Genomic DNA, 17,811 nt, shown 5'->3' on the forward strand with positions numbered 1-17,811 from the left:
TGTGTCCCCCTCCTCCCCCCCCCCCCCCCCCGCCTCTGCTCCTCCCCTGCTCACACTCTGTCACTCTCTCTCTCAAAAATAAACATTAAAAATTTTATTTTTAAAAATGAGAGACAATACCAGAGAACATTTGAAAGTACATTCACTCTTATTAGTAACAAAATACAGGAATAATTAACTAAGGCACTACTGTGATCAATTAAAGTCAGTAAACAAATATTTATTGAGTCCCTGCTATGTGCCAAGTAGTATGTTAGCACTGATACAAGACAGACACTGCTTACTCCTTAGCCCCATGAAGTTACAGGAAGGAAGGAAGGAAGAAGTGAAGAAAAAAGGAGGGAGGGTCCAAAATGTGAAGATGACTAATAATGCATTTTTCATGGCAGCATAAACTGATGCTATTCTTTAGAGAAGAAATTTGGTACTATATACCACATTCTTTAAAAGTATCCATCTACTCAATGAATTAGTAAAAACTAGGATGCAAATCATACATTAGTATGATGACAACTATGTAGAAACAGCCTCTGCACAAACAACAATAAAAATATATATTAAAATGTTTTTTATTCACCATTTTCTAAAAGATTTTAATGAAATCGTATTGTGGAAAACAAATCAATCATAATTTGCCACCCAATACCAAAATGCATTTTATATGTTAAATATTTTTCTGTATCTTTCAGGGCTTTTTAATATATATATTTCCAAAAGGAAGTCCAAGGAAAAGTAAATCCTGCTTAAAAATAAATCAATAGACCTTTTTCTTTATGACAAACTAAATGTTATCCCTACATAGTTATAGGAAACATTTTGTAAGAGTTCAAATCCCACAAAGTAAATATCTGACATAAGATTTTTCTTTAAGATGATTTTAAAACTGTCCACTTTCTCTTAGAATTTGTTTGGTTATAAAGTGCCTAGAGGCAGACAGATAGAGAAAGGAAAGGCTTTCAACAAGCTCACTCTAACACCATTTTCTAATAAGTTCGTTGCTAAAGTTCCATTATAAAATCAGAGATACATTCACATGAAAAGAAAAAAGGACTTCTCAATAAAATAAAACCAGCTGTACAAAGGAGAAAAGCTTTTGAATGCATTTTCCAAATGAAACTTTCCAATAAAATAAGCATTAACAATAATACCAAAAATATAAGTAACGCTACTCTAAAATAAAAATAAGCCATTGTGACTGAGTGTCTCAACTAAGGGAAGGGTATCAAGGACAAAATCTTGAGGAAAATCTAAACTAGAATGAGTAGACAAGAAACAAAAGCCATAAAAGACAAATCAGAGAGCTAGGAGGAAAGCGAAAAGAGCTCAGCACACAGAAGAGAGGGTCAAGAGCCCAGGTACCACATCAGGGAAGAGACTGAAACTGATGTGGTTTTTGGGAGGATAGCTTTGGCATCAGCAGCTGCAAGGGGGTGGGGACAGAGTTAGAGGGGGTAGGGCGCCCACGCAAAGCCAGGCTGTGAATGGACCAAGGTCTGACAGGCTCATACGAGGGTTCTGAGGCATGGGGAGGCAAGGTCTCCAGCACCCAGGAGGACAAGAGGCATGAGAAGGAGAGCATGAACACAGGGCTGACCTCCTGAAATTGCTGATATGCAGATGTGGGCAGAAAGTTTACACTCTGAAAAGCTCCCCAGATGAAACTGTAGACCACAGATCTATTGCAGCAGCTAATTGTTTTTCTCCAGTATCACTTAGTGGCCCATATACAGAACAAGAAAAGGCAAATGGCCAAACTGATATTTCAATGGAGGTTGGTGGCTAGCACAAGGGGCTGAGGTCAGTAGAGCTGAGAGATAGACATCAGAGCACAAGACTGAAGAGAGAAGGCAAAGAAAGGTGGCTCCACACAGGGAGAAAAGGGAAGACAGATTCAGGTAGAAGCAAACAGACTAGGGCATAAGAGGCTGGAGGAATAGAAAGATGTCACCAGAAAGTGTGACGCCACAAGGAGATTCTAGGGATGAATTCATTTAGGTAAAGATTTTGCAAACAAAAACGCATCCAAAGATTTCATTGAAAACCTTGCCATTTTTAAAAATGCTAAATAGAATACCATATCGCATAGCTGGACTCTTGAAAAAAAAAATGTAAAAGTTAAAATACTGCTTTAAAAAAATTAAAGGGTCTCCTGGGTGGCTCTGTTGGTTGAGCGTCTGACTCTTGATTTTGGCTCAGGTCATGATCCCTGGATCTTGGGATCAAGCCCCACATCAGGCTCCACACTGGGCATGGAGCCTGCCTGGGATTCTCTCCCCCACCCTGCCACCCCTCCTCTGCCCCTCTCCCCACTCGTATTTTGTCTAAAATAAAAAAAATAAATAAATGAAAATTAAAAAGTAATACACTTACTTAGTGAGAAAATAACTTCTTTTTTCACTATAAAATGCATAAAAGCATGTGTCAAAAAAAATAGGAAAAAAACCACCTATAATACAGTATATTAATATACCTATTATTGCAGTAATTTTTGCCTTAGTTATAATCATAGTGCATATAAAATTTTATACCAATTGTTTTCCAACTAACTATATGCATTTTTTAGAGTCATAGTTTTCCCATATTAATTTTAATACTTGCTTGATATTTTATCTAGATCTTCAAAATTTATAAATCGCTTGTCCACTGCTCATCTAATTTGGGGTTATCATATATTATACAGGGGTACAAATCAGAATGTGTAATTTTACATTTCATTCCTGACCTAAGAAGTAGATAATTAACAGTATCTGAGATGGGAAGTTGTCCATAAAGATTGAAAGGAGAACGGCAGGCTTATTTTCAGATGCACTATCACACTGGGTCACTGACAAGCCAAAAGATTTACCTGGAAGAAACCTCACAAACCGTGGCATGAAATGAAATCTTGGGCAGCAGGGAGGACTGTCTTCAAACAAAGGGCCTAAAGCAAACAAGTGAAAAGGAAAGAAAAAATAAATAAAACAGCCTTAGAAAACAAATGCTGCGACTTAATTCCTAAGATTTATGACAACCACAACAAAACACCACCAGAGAAGTAGGGACATAAAAAACACGATCCCTTCTTCTCCCCAACGGCTCAATCAATCATGTGGTAACTGCCACAAACACCCAATGAAGACTGCAGTTAGGGGAGTCCCCAAAGTCAGAGGAGAATAAAGGCCCCAAGGATATACCTAGTATATGACATGTACAGGAAAGCTATTTTTAGAAATCCAAAAATATAAAGACTTGTTATAACTGAACTACTGCATGATATAATATGCTTGTATTTTAATTCTGTTCTACTTTAATCAATACAACTGGGGGGGTAAAGAGAGAAATGCCATTAAAAACTTGGTTTGAAAAGCCATCCATCAATACACTGTTTTAAAATTAGGTAAGTCAATGACTGATGGAATACAGATACTTCCAAAGGAATGAACAATTATCTAAGAACTAAATTTTGGGGGTGCCTGGGTGGCTCAGTCAGTTAAGCAATCATGAGCTCACAGTTCATGAGTTCGAGCCCCACGTCCAACTCTGTGCTGACAGCTCAGAGCCTGGAGCCTGCTTCAGATTCTGTGTTTCCCCCTCTCTTTGTCCCTCCCCCATTCACACTCTGTCTCCCAAAAATAAATGTTAAAAAAAAAAAAAATTTAAAAAGAACTAATTTTAAACTGATACAGCTCAAAGTGTATGTGTGTGTTTTGAAGGCTAACCAAAATTCTGTTTTAGTAAACTGTCAGCTTAGAAGAAGTTTATTACAGTAAAGGTCAATAAATTTAAAATATTAACTAATGAGATTTTCCCTAGTGTACATAAATCAAGGTAGTTACTCATAGTAACTGGTATCATCTTCTGAGGTATCATCAGATAATGGATAATGGTAATTTTAGCTAATGAACATTGTCAAACTGTATTAAAATAAGAACTTATTCACATCAAATGATAACAACTGTTCTTATGAATAATATACTTTTCCCTGGGTATTTCAAAAATAAGGGAAATTTCAACTGTTTCCCCACTTTCATAAGTTTTTACACATATTACAATATTCTTTTATAAGCACTATACTTTTCTTTATATCCTATTATTTACCTTTAAGATTCCAGTCATACAATTCCAAAATATCTCTGAACAGGAATAACGAAAAGAGCTCAAGTCCTTTCACACAAAAATTCTGAAAAATAAACCAAAATCAAATTACTATACTACAGCAAATATATATCAACGAAAGATTCAACTTGTCCCAGTCAAATGTCTTAAAAAATGTGTATTAAAACTATACTAAAATCATGTAATTTCCTAAAAAATATGGCCACTGTCCTACAAGAGCTAATTGGCTGGCTATATAAAGTAGGCAATAATGCCATTAGAATTCCTACAAAAATATGAACTCAGCCCTTCCAAACATACAAATAAAATGATGTGAAATTTAAAAATTAAAACCTTGTATTTTCCTAATCCACTTATAAATCTCAGAATTAGAATCTCCTAGGGACTTTTTGTTAATTCAAACTACACACACACACATACTGACAGGCTCTAATAGGTTTGTCCCCCAACCCTACCCCTGCTCACCCTTACCCTTCAAACACCCAGAATCACTATTACAGAGTTACCATAAAAAGAGGTCTTTTGTGCCCAAAAAAGTTCAAATTCTTAATGAAGGCAAATAAAGGGCTAAGAAAAACTACAAAACCTAGTACCAAAATTTCTCCCATCAACAAGCTTAACAGACGATATATTTACAAGTGAGACTTGTCTCCTAATTCTTCCCACTTGTCTTGCTCAGGGTTCACAAATCACCCTGTGTGAGATCACGCCAGAAGTCATCAACCTTTACAACAGCAAATGAAGGCTTATGACCTTAAAAATCAAAAGGAAGCAAAAACGCCCTTTTAAGCTGGAGAATGAAGGGGTGGCCCCTTCTCTTTACTTTTTTTGAAAGACAGGTAGAATTCCCAGGACTCGCTCAGAATGAAGCAGGTACAAGCTAAGCATGTGTGTCGTGCTCGTCAATCCCCCTCAGTGCTCCACTGCCCGTGACAAAGCCGCACTGTTAAACAAGGTTCGCAAGAAGAGCTGGGGGCTCAGGAAATCGACCCCGACTCAACAAATGTTAAGTGCACAAGCTTGTTTGCTGTCTAGTTGCTATTTCTTAGTGTGATTTGTTGACACCACTAAATTCAAGATCAGGCAATGAATCATTCTGAGATTCGCATTAATCTTGCTTTGGAATTTTAAACCTCTTGCATATATTTAGATAAATCAGCTGCTGAGCATCCGCAATGAAAAACAATTAGGAAAAATATGTAAATATATGGGAAGAAAAATGAATCAAGCACTGATCTTGTCACTGGAGATAATGAATAAGATTATTCCAACAGCTATCAGATTCAGTTTCACTGTTCTAATTTCCTCTCCGATAACGACCAATAACCAAAATCTGTCCCCTTTTCCAAAACAAACTGGAAACAGATGTAAAGTTACCATCAGTAAATGCAACATGAGGAGAAAGAAGTTCCAAAATAGGTCAGTAGAAGTTGAAAAAGGACCCAAATTTTAACCTTGCTCCTAGAGCTACATCTCACTGCCCTTTCAACAGTGAACACCACACTTTAAGGGCATTCCTATGGCAAATAGCCAGAGCTGACCAAGTTCAATGCTTTAAACAAATAAGTGTGAAATAAACAAAAGAGCAAACTATATGAAGCTATTAAATAACCTTTTCTCTTACCTCAGGCATCATCTCCTCAATGAAATGAATTGTGTAGTCTATGTTGAATCTAATTACTTTACACAGTGGAATCTGCAATAAGAAAAATGATAGGTTCAGTTCTTCCTTCACAGTACACATGCACTTGCTATCTGACCCAGAAGGCCATGAACCAAATGAGAAAGTTTCACCTTAACCTAAGCTGCTAACAGTACCATACACAGAGCTTTGACCACAACTGCTGGATTTTAATGGCAAGAACCCAGATAGCCTGGCCTCTATAGGAAGCCTGCAGAATGTTGGTGCTTAATTAACTATCATGTTATATTAGCAGCAGCATAAATATGATAAGAACCCATTTAAACCAAATATATTGCCTCTAAAGTATTAATAAAACCACAACTAAATATTTCTTTTACTCAGGTTTTTAAAATCCTTCAGAAGCTTTAGCTCTTCAGGTACATCAGGGACAGCTAGATGACAACCCACTGGTTATAGATTCCTGTCACCAAAGTGCACATAACTCACTTTGCCCATGTGGCTCTGGAGCAAAAGCATACACAGTAATAAAAATAATAATAGCTAACAGTTATTGAGCCAGGCACTGTTGTACTACTTCACATACACCTATATGATAGGCACAGCTATTATCCCCACTGTACAGTGGAGGAAACTAAGGCAGGGTCATCAGCTACCTTGTCTAAGGCAAATGGGAGCTGGTAAATAAGAAAATTTTGCTCTAGACCACAGCTCTAAGGCACCAGAGAATACACCTTTCATTAGGTGTTCTAATACTCAGGGTCTGTGTGAAAATGAAGGAAGGCTCAGGTGAAATAAAACCACATCTATTTTGTTTGGTCATCAGACACTAGCCAAGGGCCTACATATAATAGGTTTTCCATAAGCATATTTTTCAAGGAAGGAAGGAATGAGAGGGAAAGTGTGAGGTCACTGTAGTGTGTTAGCTGACTAGCTGAGGAAAATAATAGACTCAGAAGCCTAGAGATGTGTTAAGTAGGCTTTTCTGGCCATTCAATCTGTCCACAGATGATTTTATATAGATGCAATCTTTTTAGAAACCATAGCAACCAGAAACAAACTTTAATTCTACCACCAAAAAGAATGATAAGAAAAACAAAAATAGTCTTATAATGCCATCTGCTGGAAATGTGTTTCTCAGAAAAGAAGTTTAGTTCTTTGGTGCTTTTTCATTTTTTTTTAAGGATAGTGGCTAATTTGAGTGAAATTTATAGTTAACTCTAATAAGAAATCCAACTTATACTAAGGCCACTATTATTTTTAAGCTCTTTATTCCTATAGCATATAAAAATATTTGAGTTACAAATGTGTGTATTACTCATATTTTTTAAATATTTATTTATTTTTGAGAGAGAGAGAGAGAGAGAGAGAGAGAGAGAGAGAGAGAAACGCGAGTGCGAGTTGGAGAAGGGCAGAAGAAATAGGGAGACACAGATCGGAAACAGGCTCCAGGCTCTGAGCTGTCAACACAGAGCTCAATGCGGGGCTCAAACTTACGAACTGTGAGATCATGACTGGAGCGAAGTCAGACGCTTAACCAAATGAGCCACCCAGGTGCCCCTATTCATATTTTTAAATATCTATTCTTTGCTAACAACTATGCTAGGTTCGGAGTTACTCTAAAATAAGCCACAGCCTTTTTTAAAAGGCAAGAATCTAAAGAGGCAAACAAGCATGTAAACAAGTACAAATAGAATGTATACAATGTAACGTGTAAGTGCACCTGAAAACAAATAAGCAAACAAAAAAGTATAAAGTACAAAAGAACCAAAGAGGAGGTAACATCTGAGTTGAGTCTGCAAAGACGGGGAGAAATTTTCTAGGTCATCCAGAAAAATTAAGTTGGGAAAGAACAGGTGTTTAGTTTTTAGCAAGAAAGAGAAAAGGGAGCTGGGGAAGACTAAGTCTTTAAGCAGTTCAGGCGTGAAATACATGGAGAGAGAGAAGCAAGGAGATTCTAGACAGGAAAAGTATAAACTGTGTGCTACAGACTGTATAAACCATGTTACCGATTCAAGGCTTATCCTTATGGCAACGAGAGGTTACCCAAGTACTTTAAGTGAGAGAGTTTACATTTTGGATGGGCTGCTATGTAAACAGTGTGGCAATGGTTTATAGTAGAGCAAAGCCAGACACTGGAAGCCCAGACTGGAGTCTGATGAAAAAAACAGTCCAGGAGCCAAATGAAGAGAAGACTGGAAATAAAAGAGCAAATTTTAAACAAGGGAGATGTTAGTGAAATATACAATGACTGTTCTGATGTGGAAGTGAAAAAGGAAAGAGAGAATAATCTCTAGATTTCTGGCCTAATGAACAGATAAATCACAATGGCATTAATACAAAGAAATTCTTAGGGTGTCCTCTGAATACCTCAAATTCAGTATGTGAGGAAGAGGACAAGTTCAGTTTTGCATAGGTTGAAGGTGAGGCACTTGAGGGGATATCAAGGTGGATATGTCCAAAAGGCAATCTGAAATGTGAGTGTGGAGCACACGTCAAAGCCAAAAGTATCAATTTGATCAGAAGATGCATGGGAGGAAAAACCGTGGGCGAGACTACATTACTCAGGAGAGAGCATCCAGAAGAGAAAAGGACCAGAGCCCTTGGGAATAGCCCAAGAGGCAGTCAGAGAAAGAGCAAAAGTGTCAACTTGATTCTTCCTACCATGCGCAAAAGCAACTCCACTGGTCCTTTCCCATATCATTTCAACTAAAATCACTTCCTGGGATTCCTTCTTTGAGCTCTTCTCTTCTACACACTTTATTTTCTTTCTTTCATTTCTTTTTTTTTTTTTTTTTTTCGAAAGAGAGAGAGACAGAGAGAGAGAGAGTGAGAGCAAATGTGTGAGCTGGGGAAAAGGGCAGGGGAGGTGGGGGGGGGGGGGGTTGGTGGCAGCAGAGAGAGAGAATCCCAAACAGGCTCCATGCTCAAAGCAGAGCCAGACACAGGACTCAATCTCATGAACCAGGAGATCATGACCTGAGCCGAAATCAAAAGTCAAACAACACTTAATCAACTGAGCCACCCAGGTGTCCCTATACTTTATTTTCTTTTGGGCTCTCACCCACACCACTAGAGTTCTTGTGAGATATACAACTCTGGAAAGGCAAAGTCTCCTTTTCTACTCAAACCTTCATCTCTCTCTAAGACTCAGAGAATTTGTCATTTTTCTACATATGGCAAGCTCAATTTATTTCAAAGCCAATGGCCAATCAAATAATATAAATGCCTACCATTTCTTAAAACATGTTTGAATACTGACTGACACCAACTCTTACTTCATACTACCAAAAAGAAACAGAAAACACTCCCTAAATGTCTACATTCTAACTCTACTACTTCCAGGTGCTGGACAGCTAAATCCAGGGCAGTAAGACTACTAGAAATGGAAAGCCAACTAAAAGCAGGGGTTTTCTTGTGTTTTTGAGGACAGGACATGATGTATCTAATACATATATCTTTATAACTTTAGTTATGTTGTCAAAATCTTTAATAATATCAGGTATTGCAAGTAATAGAAAATGTACTACATAAAAGGATAAAATTCTCCCAAATGCTCTATACTTAGCCAACAAGGCTTTCAATCCACTTCAATTCAAGAAGATCTTAAGAAAACTTGTCAGAACTAGATTTGCTGAGATTCTAATGTTACCATCATTTGCATGCCCTTCTTGCTGATATGTTCTCTCTAGCAAGAAAATGAATCAGATCAGTAAAGCGATTTAATAATTCTTTTTCTGGGAGGCTATTTCAAATTCAAGAGGCCTTTGATGGATCTAATCCCTATGAACTGTACAACATTCAGCTTAAAACTCGATTTATTTTATCAACATCTCTAACATAAATGATGAGGCTTATCTTCTCGTTACAGAGTTAAGTTCTCAAATTTGGAGAACTTGAGTATTTATATAAAATATATGCTGAAGCCAGGAATTTTTTCAGACCTATCTTTTATTGCATAACAACAGTAACAACTGCAATTAATGAAGCATTAGCAGCCTCTCAGTGCCAAACCCTGTGCTGACAGGCTTTTTAAAAAGTGCAAAGAATCACTCATCCAAGGTCACATAAATATTAAGAACTGGCTTAAAAAAAAAAAAAAAAAAAAAGAATTAGAAGAAAGACACAAACCAAGGTCTGACATACTACCCGAAATAAGAAATGCCAACATGTATTATGTGCCAAAAACCATGACAAACACTTTTCATGTGTCCTCTCATTTATTTTTCCCAGAAGCTGGTAAGATTGCTACAACTAATACTTCTATCTTACAGATAAGAAAATCAAGGATTATAAAGATTGAAATGTCAAACCATACAGCTAGTAAGTGGAATTCACTAATGTTTAAACCCCTGGTTTCTCTGGAGCCACAATGCTTTCCTCCTTTGATTAAGGTGAGCCTGAAAGTTAAGATGACATTACTTGTTTTTTTAAGTTTATTTATTTCAAGAGAGACAGAGAGAGAGAGCAAACAAGGGGGAGAATCCCAAGCAGGCTCCGAGTGGTCAGTGCAGAGCCCTATGCCGGGCTCAAACTCACAAAACCATGAGGTCATGACTTGAGCTGAAATCAAGAGTCAGATGCTTAACTGAATGAGCCACCCAGGCACCCCGGAGAGAAATAATCTTAAGCAGGCTCCATGTTCAGTGCGGAGCCCGACACGGGGCTTGTTCCCCATGACCCTGGGATCATGACCCGAGCCAAAATAAAGAGTCGGATGTTTAGCTGACTGAGCCACCCAGGGATCCCAAGATCTATACTACTTCTAAGGAAATAAGAGATAAGATAGATAACTTTAAATATTTTCATAGTAACTAAAATATTTATATTTACAAGCCCACTGAGGGGAAAAAAGAAATGTATTATTTTGGGGGAGCTGGGCTATAGGACTTCCAATGGCCTTTCCTACTCTGAGACTATGAGGTTTGGTGTAACAAAAGGTTGGAGTGCCTGAGACATTAAAAAAAAAAAAAAAGTAAAGAACCCATCAAAATTCAAAATCCTTTTAGTGGCTTTTCATAAAGACTATTAAAGAATGGTTCAATGTAAAATTTTGTAACTGTGTTGTGATGGATGTTACTAAACTTCCTGTGGTGATCATCTCACAATATGTACAGATGTTGAATCATTACACTATGCACCTGGAATTAATATAATGGTATATGTCAATTATATCTCAGAAAAAGAATGGTCCAACATTACATTCATTTTATATTATGGTCCACACTGAAGGTAGATGTTATATATATTATCAAATGATTTTATTTTTATATTTAGAATGTAACTATCTTCTAAAGAAAATTCTCTAGGATAAAATATATGGTGAAGAAAAATTCCATTAAAAAAACAATCTGATTTGGGGCACCTGGGTGACTCAGCCGGCTGAGTGTCCGACTTCAGCTCCGGTCATGATCTCATAGCTCGGGAGTTCAAGCCCCATGGGCTCGTACTGTCAGGCTCTGTACTGACAGCTGAGAGCCTGGAGCTTGAAAATTCTCTAGGATAAAATATATAGTAGAGTAAGAAAAATTCCATTAAGAAAACAATCTGCTTTGGGGCACCTGGGTAGCTCAGTCAGTTGAGCATCCGACTTCGGCTCAGGTCATGATGTCACAGCTTGGGAGTTCCAGCCCCACAGCTCACAAGCTGTCGGGCTCTGTACTAACAGTTGAGAGCCTGCAGCCTGCTTCAGATTCTGTCTCCGTCTCTCTCTCTGCCCCTCCCCGGCTCTCTCTCTCTCTCTAATATAAATAAATATTTAAAAAAATCAAAAAGAAAAAAGAAAAGAAAAGAAAAGAAAAGAAAAGAAAAGAAAAGAAAAGAAAAGAAAAGAAAAGAAAAGAAAAAAGAAAAGAAAAGAAAAGAAAAGAAATCTGCTTTAAATTAGTATCACTACTGGGGTACCTGGGTGGCTCATTCAGTTAAGCATCTGACTTTGGCTCAGGTCATGATCTCGCGGTTCATGTGCTCAAGCCCTGCGTCAGGCCCTGTGCTGACAGCTCAAAGCCTGGAGCCTGCTTCAGATTCTGTGCGTGCGTGCGTGCGTGCGTGCGTGTGTGTCTCTCTCTGCCCCTCCCCCACTCATGCTCGCACTCTCTCTCCCTCTCTCAAAAAATAAACAAACATTAAATAAATAAATTAGTATCACTATTATAGAATCATGTCTACTTATAAAGAAAAAAGAATGACAGAAAGGAACAAAGTTAGGCAAATTTTATTCTTTACTCTCCAGTGGAACAGAATTTCACATTTTGAGTAAACAGCACTTAAATAACTTTTTAAACTGCAAATGTAATTTCTTATAACCAATTCAGAAAGGATTTAAAGAACATTGTATTTTAATGTAGGCACATCATGGCTATAATTTAGTAAGTTCTACAACAGCATCTAAACTGGGTAAAGTATACTGCTGTACTGCCTTTTCGAGCTGCCAGCAAATTGTACTCTATGTCCAACTAGAATACGGAAGAAGACAATTACCAAGACTGTTAGCTTTGAATGAGAAAGATTTTGACTCATAGATACAGAACTTCCCATTTGAACCAATTACCAACAAAGCAGCTTTAATACCTATATAAAAATATCACAGATCTGTATGTCAGACCAAATCTCTTAAAGAAGACATAGTCCTGGGATTTGAAAGCAGAAACTTGTATGAAATTAATTCAGGGTCCAGATGTCCTATACACAGCGCTATTTCTTTTTCTATAGCTCCAAGACTAAATAGCCGCTCCTTAAAACTTTCCAACCTTCTTCTGAAGGACACCCAACTCAAAATAGCTTCAACACATTAATCCACAGTTTATCCTTCTTTTCCAATCTTTCACACTCTCAAAATGTTATTCTGACACATGTTTACTTACACCATTTAATGTGGACCAAACCTGTGACTCATTAGCACAGATGTCACACCCCCACCTGACACAAACTGCTGCAGACTTCCTGCAGCTCATGCAGAGGAACACAAAGTAAATATTACTTAGAAGCCAGAAGAAAAAAATTTATTTTGACTTTTAGAGGGAAAGAATGAAAAGAAAGAAGAGGATACAGGAAAGGAGAAAGCCAGTCAATTAGCACGTACTTACATTGGTCAGGGGGGCATGTGCGAACATAGAAAATCCTTCAAAGATATACTCATGATCATCATATTCTATAACAGTTGGTCTGTCAGTCTGAAAGCAAACAGAAACACAAAACATGAATTAAATAATATAATTTGCATGTGCAGAAATCCATAAGAATACAAAGCTATCAACAATGGACTCCACTGACATTTTTCTAAACTCCAGGGACAACTTTATACAAAAGTTTAATTTTAGGTGGAATTCTCTTGGTTGGTGGAATTCTTTAGCTTCAATAATATTTACATACTGAGACTATCAAAATGTTTATTATGGGTATCATAAAGGAGAAAAAGGCTATATGGCTTCATTTTCTAGGAACTTGTTGTATTTAGTCCCACAATACTACCAGATCTACTCTTACTGAACTATATTTCTGACCTAACAAAAGTCCTAACAAGAACAAGATAATAGCACAGTCAACTCAAAGCTCAAACTGGAAAAAAAAACTCAGGATCACGATAGTCAAGACTAGCAACCACCTGAAAGTCTCCGAAAGACGTCAGGGTGCCACAGGCACAACCCCTCACAGCGCCATTCCCAGGCCCTCCAAAGAGAAGCTACCCACCACACACAGTTACAAATCAATTCCCACATAATGTCAAAAACATTAATTATCTGAAAATTCAATCTGTGATTAAAACATACAATTGTTAATCTAAGTGTATGAGATTCTCTTCCTTATGCTATTCTTATAACCCACCATTTTTAATCCTAGATGCTAACTATGGAACTAATTATCAAGACTGGTAACTTAAAAGACAGTTTTTAACACAGGTATTGAACATTATTCTTTTAAACATTATATATACGTGAAGAACGGAAAGAACACGCTAAAGAATATCCACATGTACATTAGTTGTTTTGTACATTAGTAACATAATATTACTGTTAACTTTCTATTCGGATATCTCTAAATAAAGCTGGTCTAAATTAAATATAATAGAAAGAACTTCTGACAAGATAATAAGGTATAGCCACTTTGGAAAACAGCTTGGTAGTTCCTTAAACATACTTACAACGTGATCCAGCAACTCTAGTCCTAGGTTTATACCCAAGAGAAAAGAAAACATACACCCACAGAGAAACGTCTACAAATTTACAGAAGCATTATTCGTAAGAGCCCCAAAGTGGAGACTAGCCAAATGTTCGTCAACTGGTAAACAGGTAAATGTAGTATATCCATATAAGGGAATATTATTTGGCCATAAAAAAAAGAATGGAGTTTTATGTTACAACATGGGTGAATCTTAAAAACATGCTGAGTGAAAGAAGCTAAATCACATTTTCTATGATCCCATTCACATGAAATATCTAGAACAGGCTAATGATAGAGGCAGAAAGTCTCTTAATAGTGGTTGAAGGCTGAGGGATACAAAAGAACTGACTACATTAAGTACAGGGTTTCTTTTCAGGATGATGAAAATGTTCTGAAATTAGATTCTGGTGATGGTTTCACAATTCTGTGAAAAGAATTACATCATGAAGTATACACTTTAAATGGGTGAATTTATGGTATATGAATTATCTCTCAATAATGTTAAAATATATAATCACTAACAATCTAATTTTGAAATTGAAATCTCTGGATACAAGTAACCAGAATTAATAAATTATGCACTGTGAAAGACAACACAGCAAAGGGCAACAGCCAACAGTCATGCACACTGCAGTCAAACTGTCTTAAATCCTCACTCCACCCTTACTATCTGAATAATCTTGAGCAAGTTACTTAACCTCAGAGTAAAACGTGGACTACTGCTCCATCTGTATAGTGGGGATAATAATTCTACTTCGTTGGTTTGTTGTGAGAAAAAGGTTAACACATGTCAAATACTTAGAGTGGTTCCTGGTACCACAGTTGATAAATATTAGGTATTACTACTATTGTCATAAATACAATAGACCTTCTTGATTGCTAGCTTATATTAGCTATTCACGGATGCAAAAGTGTTCTGTGCATTCTTCCAACTCCCATAGCTCCAATGAATAGCTCCAAAAGTCATGGCTATTATGTATGTGGCTACTATGTGGTACTGACGACATAACTGAAAAAAAGGTACAGAAGGTAGTACAGTGAGAGGAAGCAAAATAAAAGTCATTATGATAAAGGCCAATTTTATCAAAAATAAAATATTTTTTAAAGAAAATTTAAAAAATGAATCAGTACTGAATCTATTCACATTTTAACTTATTTGCACACAACCTATTTACATTTTAAAATGAATGAAATCCGGGGCGCCTGGGTGGCTCAGTAGGTTGAGCGTCCGACTTCGGCTCAGGTCATGATCTCGCGGTCCGTGGGTTCGAGCCCCGCGTCGGGCTCTGTGCTGACAGCTCAGAGCCTGGAGCCTGTTTCGGATTCTGTGTCCCCCTCTCTCTCTGACCCTCCCCCATTCATGCTCTGTCTCTCTCTGTCTCAAAAATAAATAAATGTTAAAAAATGTAAAAAATAAATAAATTAATTAATTAAATAAATAAAATGAATGAAATCTGATTTTGTTAGGAACTTACCAAAAAGTTTGTAGGAGGGGAGACTGTAATTCGATAGTGGAAAAGCCTGCCAGCATTGTTGGTCATAGGGCGACAGGGCTTGATGGCCTGAGGGGGGAACCAAAAATGAGTTTAAAAGTAAAGTAGCAAATTATTTTTATTCAAAAATAGACTGTATTTTCTAGATTTACATCTGACAAAAGAGGTTTTAAATGTGTTCCTTCACAGGTTGGTAGGAAGAACAGTATTAACAAGATGAAAAAGGACTGCCCGGTTACCAGTATTTAACCTATTTCCTCATGTGCAATAACAGGAGTTCAGACAACATAAAGAACTTTCTAGATCTAAATTTCTGTATCTTCCTCTTATTTGTAAAATAACACAATAATTGACCTTTGGCTAAACTCCCAATATACTGAAAAAAAAAAGGGGGGGAAAAATAATCTCGAAAGTAATAGCAGGTTTTGATAGGGGGAAAAAAACAGTAAAAGGATCAAATACGCTGAATAAAATTAGAAGGTTCCTGAAATGAAGAACACATGAGAGGTGGCAGAATAGGGTATGCATGGAGGTCAAGATGGGAAAAGGAAAACATAAACTGATGCTTTTTTTTTGCTCTCCTTCCTTGGATCACCATGAGGTTGACAGGGGCTGTTAGGACTGACTCATAGTCCAAATAATCCCTCTGTCCAGTCTTGCTTACACACTCTTCCCCTCCCAGGCAAAGATCCCTAAGAAACACTGGGCACCCAAACTTCATCTTAACATCTGCTTCTGCAGAATCCAGTGTGTGTAGCTCCAGGTATGAACCAAGAAAACCAGAGACAAGAAGGGATTTTGGATCTGAATCACTTAGCACCCACTGGCAATGAGGACCCCATCAAGGTGGTAGGTGGAGTCCCTGGCACCAGATGGCAGGCCAACTGAAACTTTCAAAGATGGTGAATTGGGAGGGTATACGAGCGGAAGCAGATGCAGTGTACCAGGTACTTAAGACTATGAGAAAATGCGTGCTATAAGTATAATGGGATAGACAGCTACTGCTAAGCACCACTGATGCTGCACTAAGCCCCTCAAACTTTAGTGTGCTTTGAGATCACCTGGACAGCTTGCTAAACCTCAGATTGCTTGCTCCCCACCCCAGGGTTTCTGATTCAGCAGATGAAGAAGGCTACAAACCTGCATTTCTAAGAGGTTCCCAGGTAAAGCTGATGTTTGGAGAACCAGTGGTCCACAGAAATGTAACAGGAGATGGGGAGGAAAGGCAAGTGGAAGCCAGACGGACTGTTGGAGGCACACAAAGAAGCTCTTGTTACCTGCAGGGATCAGTCCAAGAGCACCAGGACCAAGTGCAGGGTCAGAATTGGATGGACCCTAAAGAAAATTGACGGCCAACCAAGGTATTGACCAAGGGAAGAGACCTGGAAACCTGAGAGGAGGACATACAGGTTTAACTCCTCAGACTCCCTGAAACCTTTTGCCTCTTCAGAAGTGGCCCATCCCTGTCTACTAAGAGCAAGCACTCACCTGTGTCTGAAGGCAATGTCCCTGTAAGGCAACACTACCTCCCTCTGTCCCAGCACCCATCAGTCTCCCCTCCCGGCCAACAGACCTATAATTAGGTCACAGCATAACCCAGCTGGGGAGGTGCTGAGAGGAGAGGTTATATCCCAAAGGAACTGCAAGAACTAGTCAGCATGTGCCAGCAGCAAGAGTCTGCACGGGACCAGATGAGAGTGGTTGACCAACAGGGCCAGAACAAAACAGTAGTTAGGAAAGAGTTAATTGACTTGGGAACATTCAGGATTCAAGGACACCAGATGTCAGGAACTGCCTACTAGGATGTCTCCTAAAAGCATGAAAAAGCAATGGCCCACGATGAGTGAAGTTAAAATGCCAAAATTGCTGTAACAGAGAAGGAAGTAGTTCAAAGACTCAAGGAAGTGGGCACATTGGAATAGATATATTATCTGTGACTGAAAAATACACCAGATTCTCATATTCCGTGGGAAGGCCCAGAGCACATGCCAAAGGCCAAAAGGAATGTGTTGGTGAAGGGGCACCAGCCTCACTAGGAAGATCAGTGGTGGCCTTCTCTGCAGGCCAGGGCTGACTGTAAGAGAGGTGGTCACAGAGCAGAGCTTGCTGATAGCAATGTGGATGACAAGACTCTGAAACAAGGGAGGCAAGATGATGGGACTAATTGTTAGAAACCAGGTCTCATTATAACCAGCAAAATCAAAGTAGCAACCAAAGGGGTCTGGTTCACAGAGAGTCATGGAAGTAGTTAACAGAACATGGTGTCCTTAGGTAAAATGAATGGGTAGCTAGCAAAAATAATACTTAGTTTGTACCACCAGAAGAATCTAGAAAGGATAACCAAGAGGCTGAAGGTAGGCTGCCCCAACAGAAAGTCATGATCCCTTACCCAGTTCCAGGCCTACAGGAGGAAGGGGGCCC

General features: G+C 38.2%; 1 protein-coding gene across 7 annotated transcripts in view; it reads right to left on the reverse strand.

The window, feature by feature from the left end:
• Positions 1–17,811, reverse strand: part of DROSHA (drosha ribonuclease III) — a 124,452-nt gene that overhangs the window by 78,977 nt on the left and 27,664 nt on the right. For all 7 annotated transcript variants that reach the window (XM_019450726.2, XM_019450727.2, XM_019450725.2 and 4 more), the window contains 5 exons: positions 15,373–15,459; positions 12,823–12,909; positions 5,720–5,791; positions 4,078–4,159; positions 2,846–2,920 (listed from right to left, as the gene is read on the reverse strand). In XM_019450726.2, the coding sequence (XP_019306271.1) occupies positions 2,846–2,920; positions 4,078–4,159; positions 5,720–5,791; positions 12,823–12,909; positions 15,373–15,459 (403 nt within the window). The remainder of the gene's footprint in view (positions 1–2,845; positions 2,921–4,077; positions 4,160–5,719; positions 5,792–12,822; positions 12,910–15,372; positions 15,460–17,811) is intronic.

This window comes from Panthera pardus, unplaced genomic scaffold (assembly GCF_024362965.1).
Source record: "Panthera pardus isolate Hobbes unplaced genomic scaffold, ASM2436296v1 HiC_scaffold_2, whole genome shotgun sequence".
Classification (NCBI taxonomy): domain Eukaryota; kingdom Metazoa; phylum Chordata; class Mammalia; order Carnivora; family Felidae; genus Panthera; species Panthera pardus.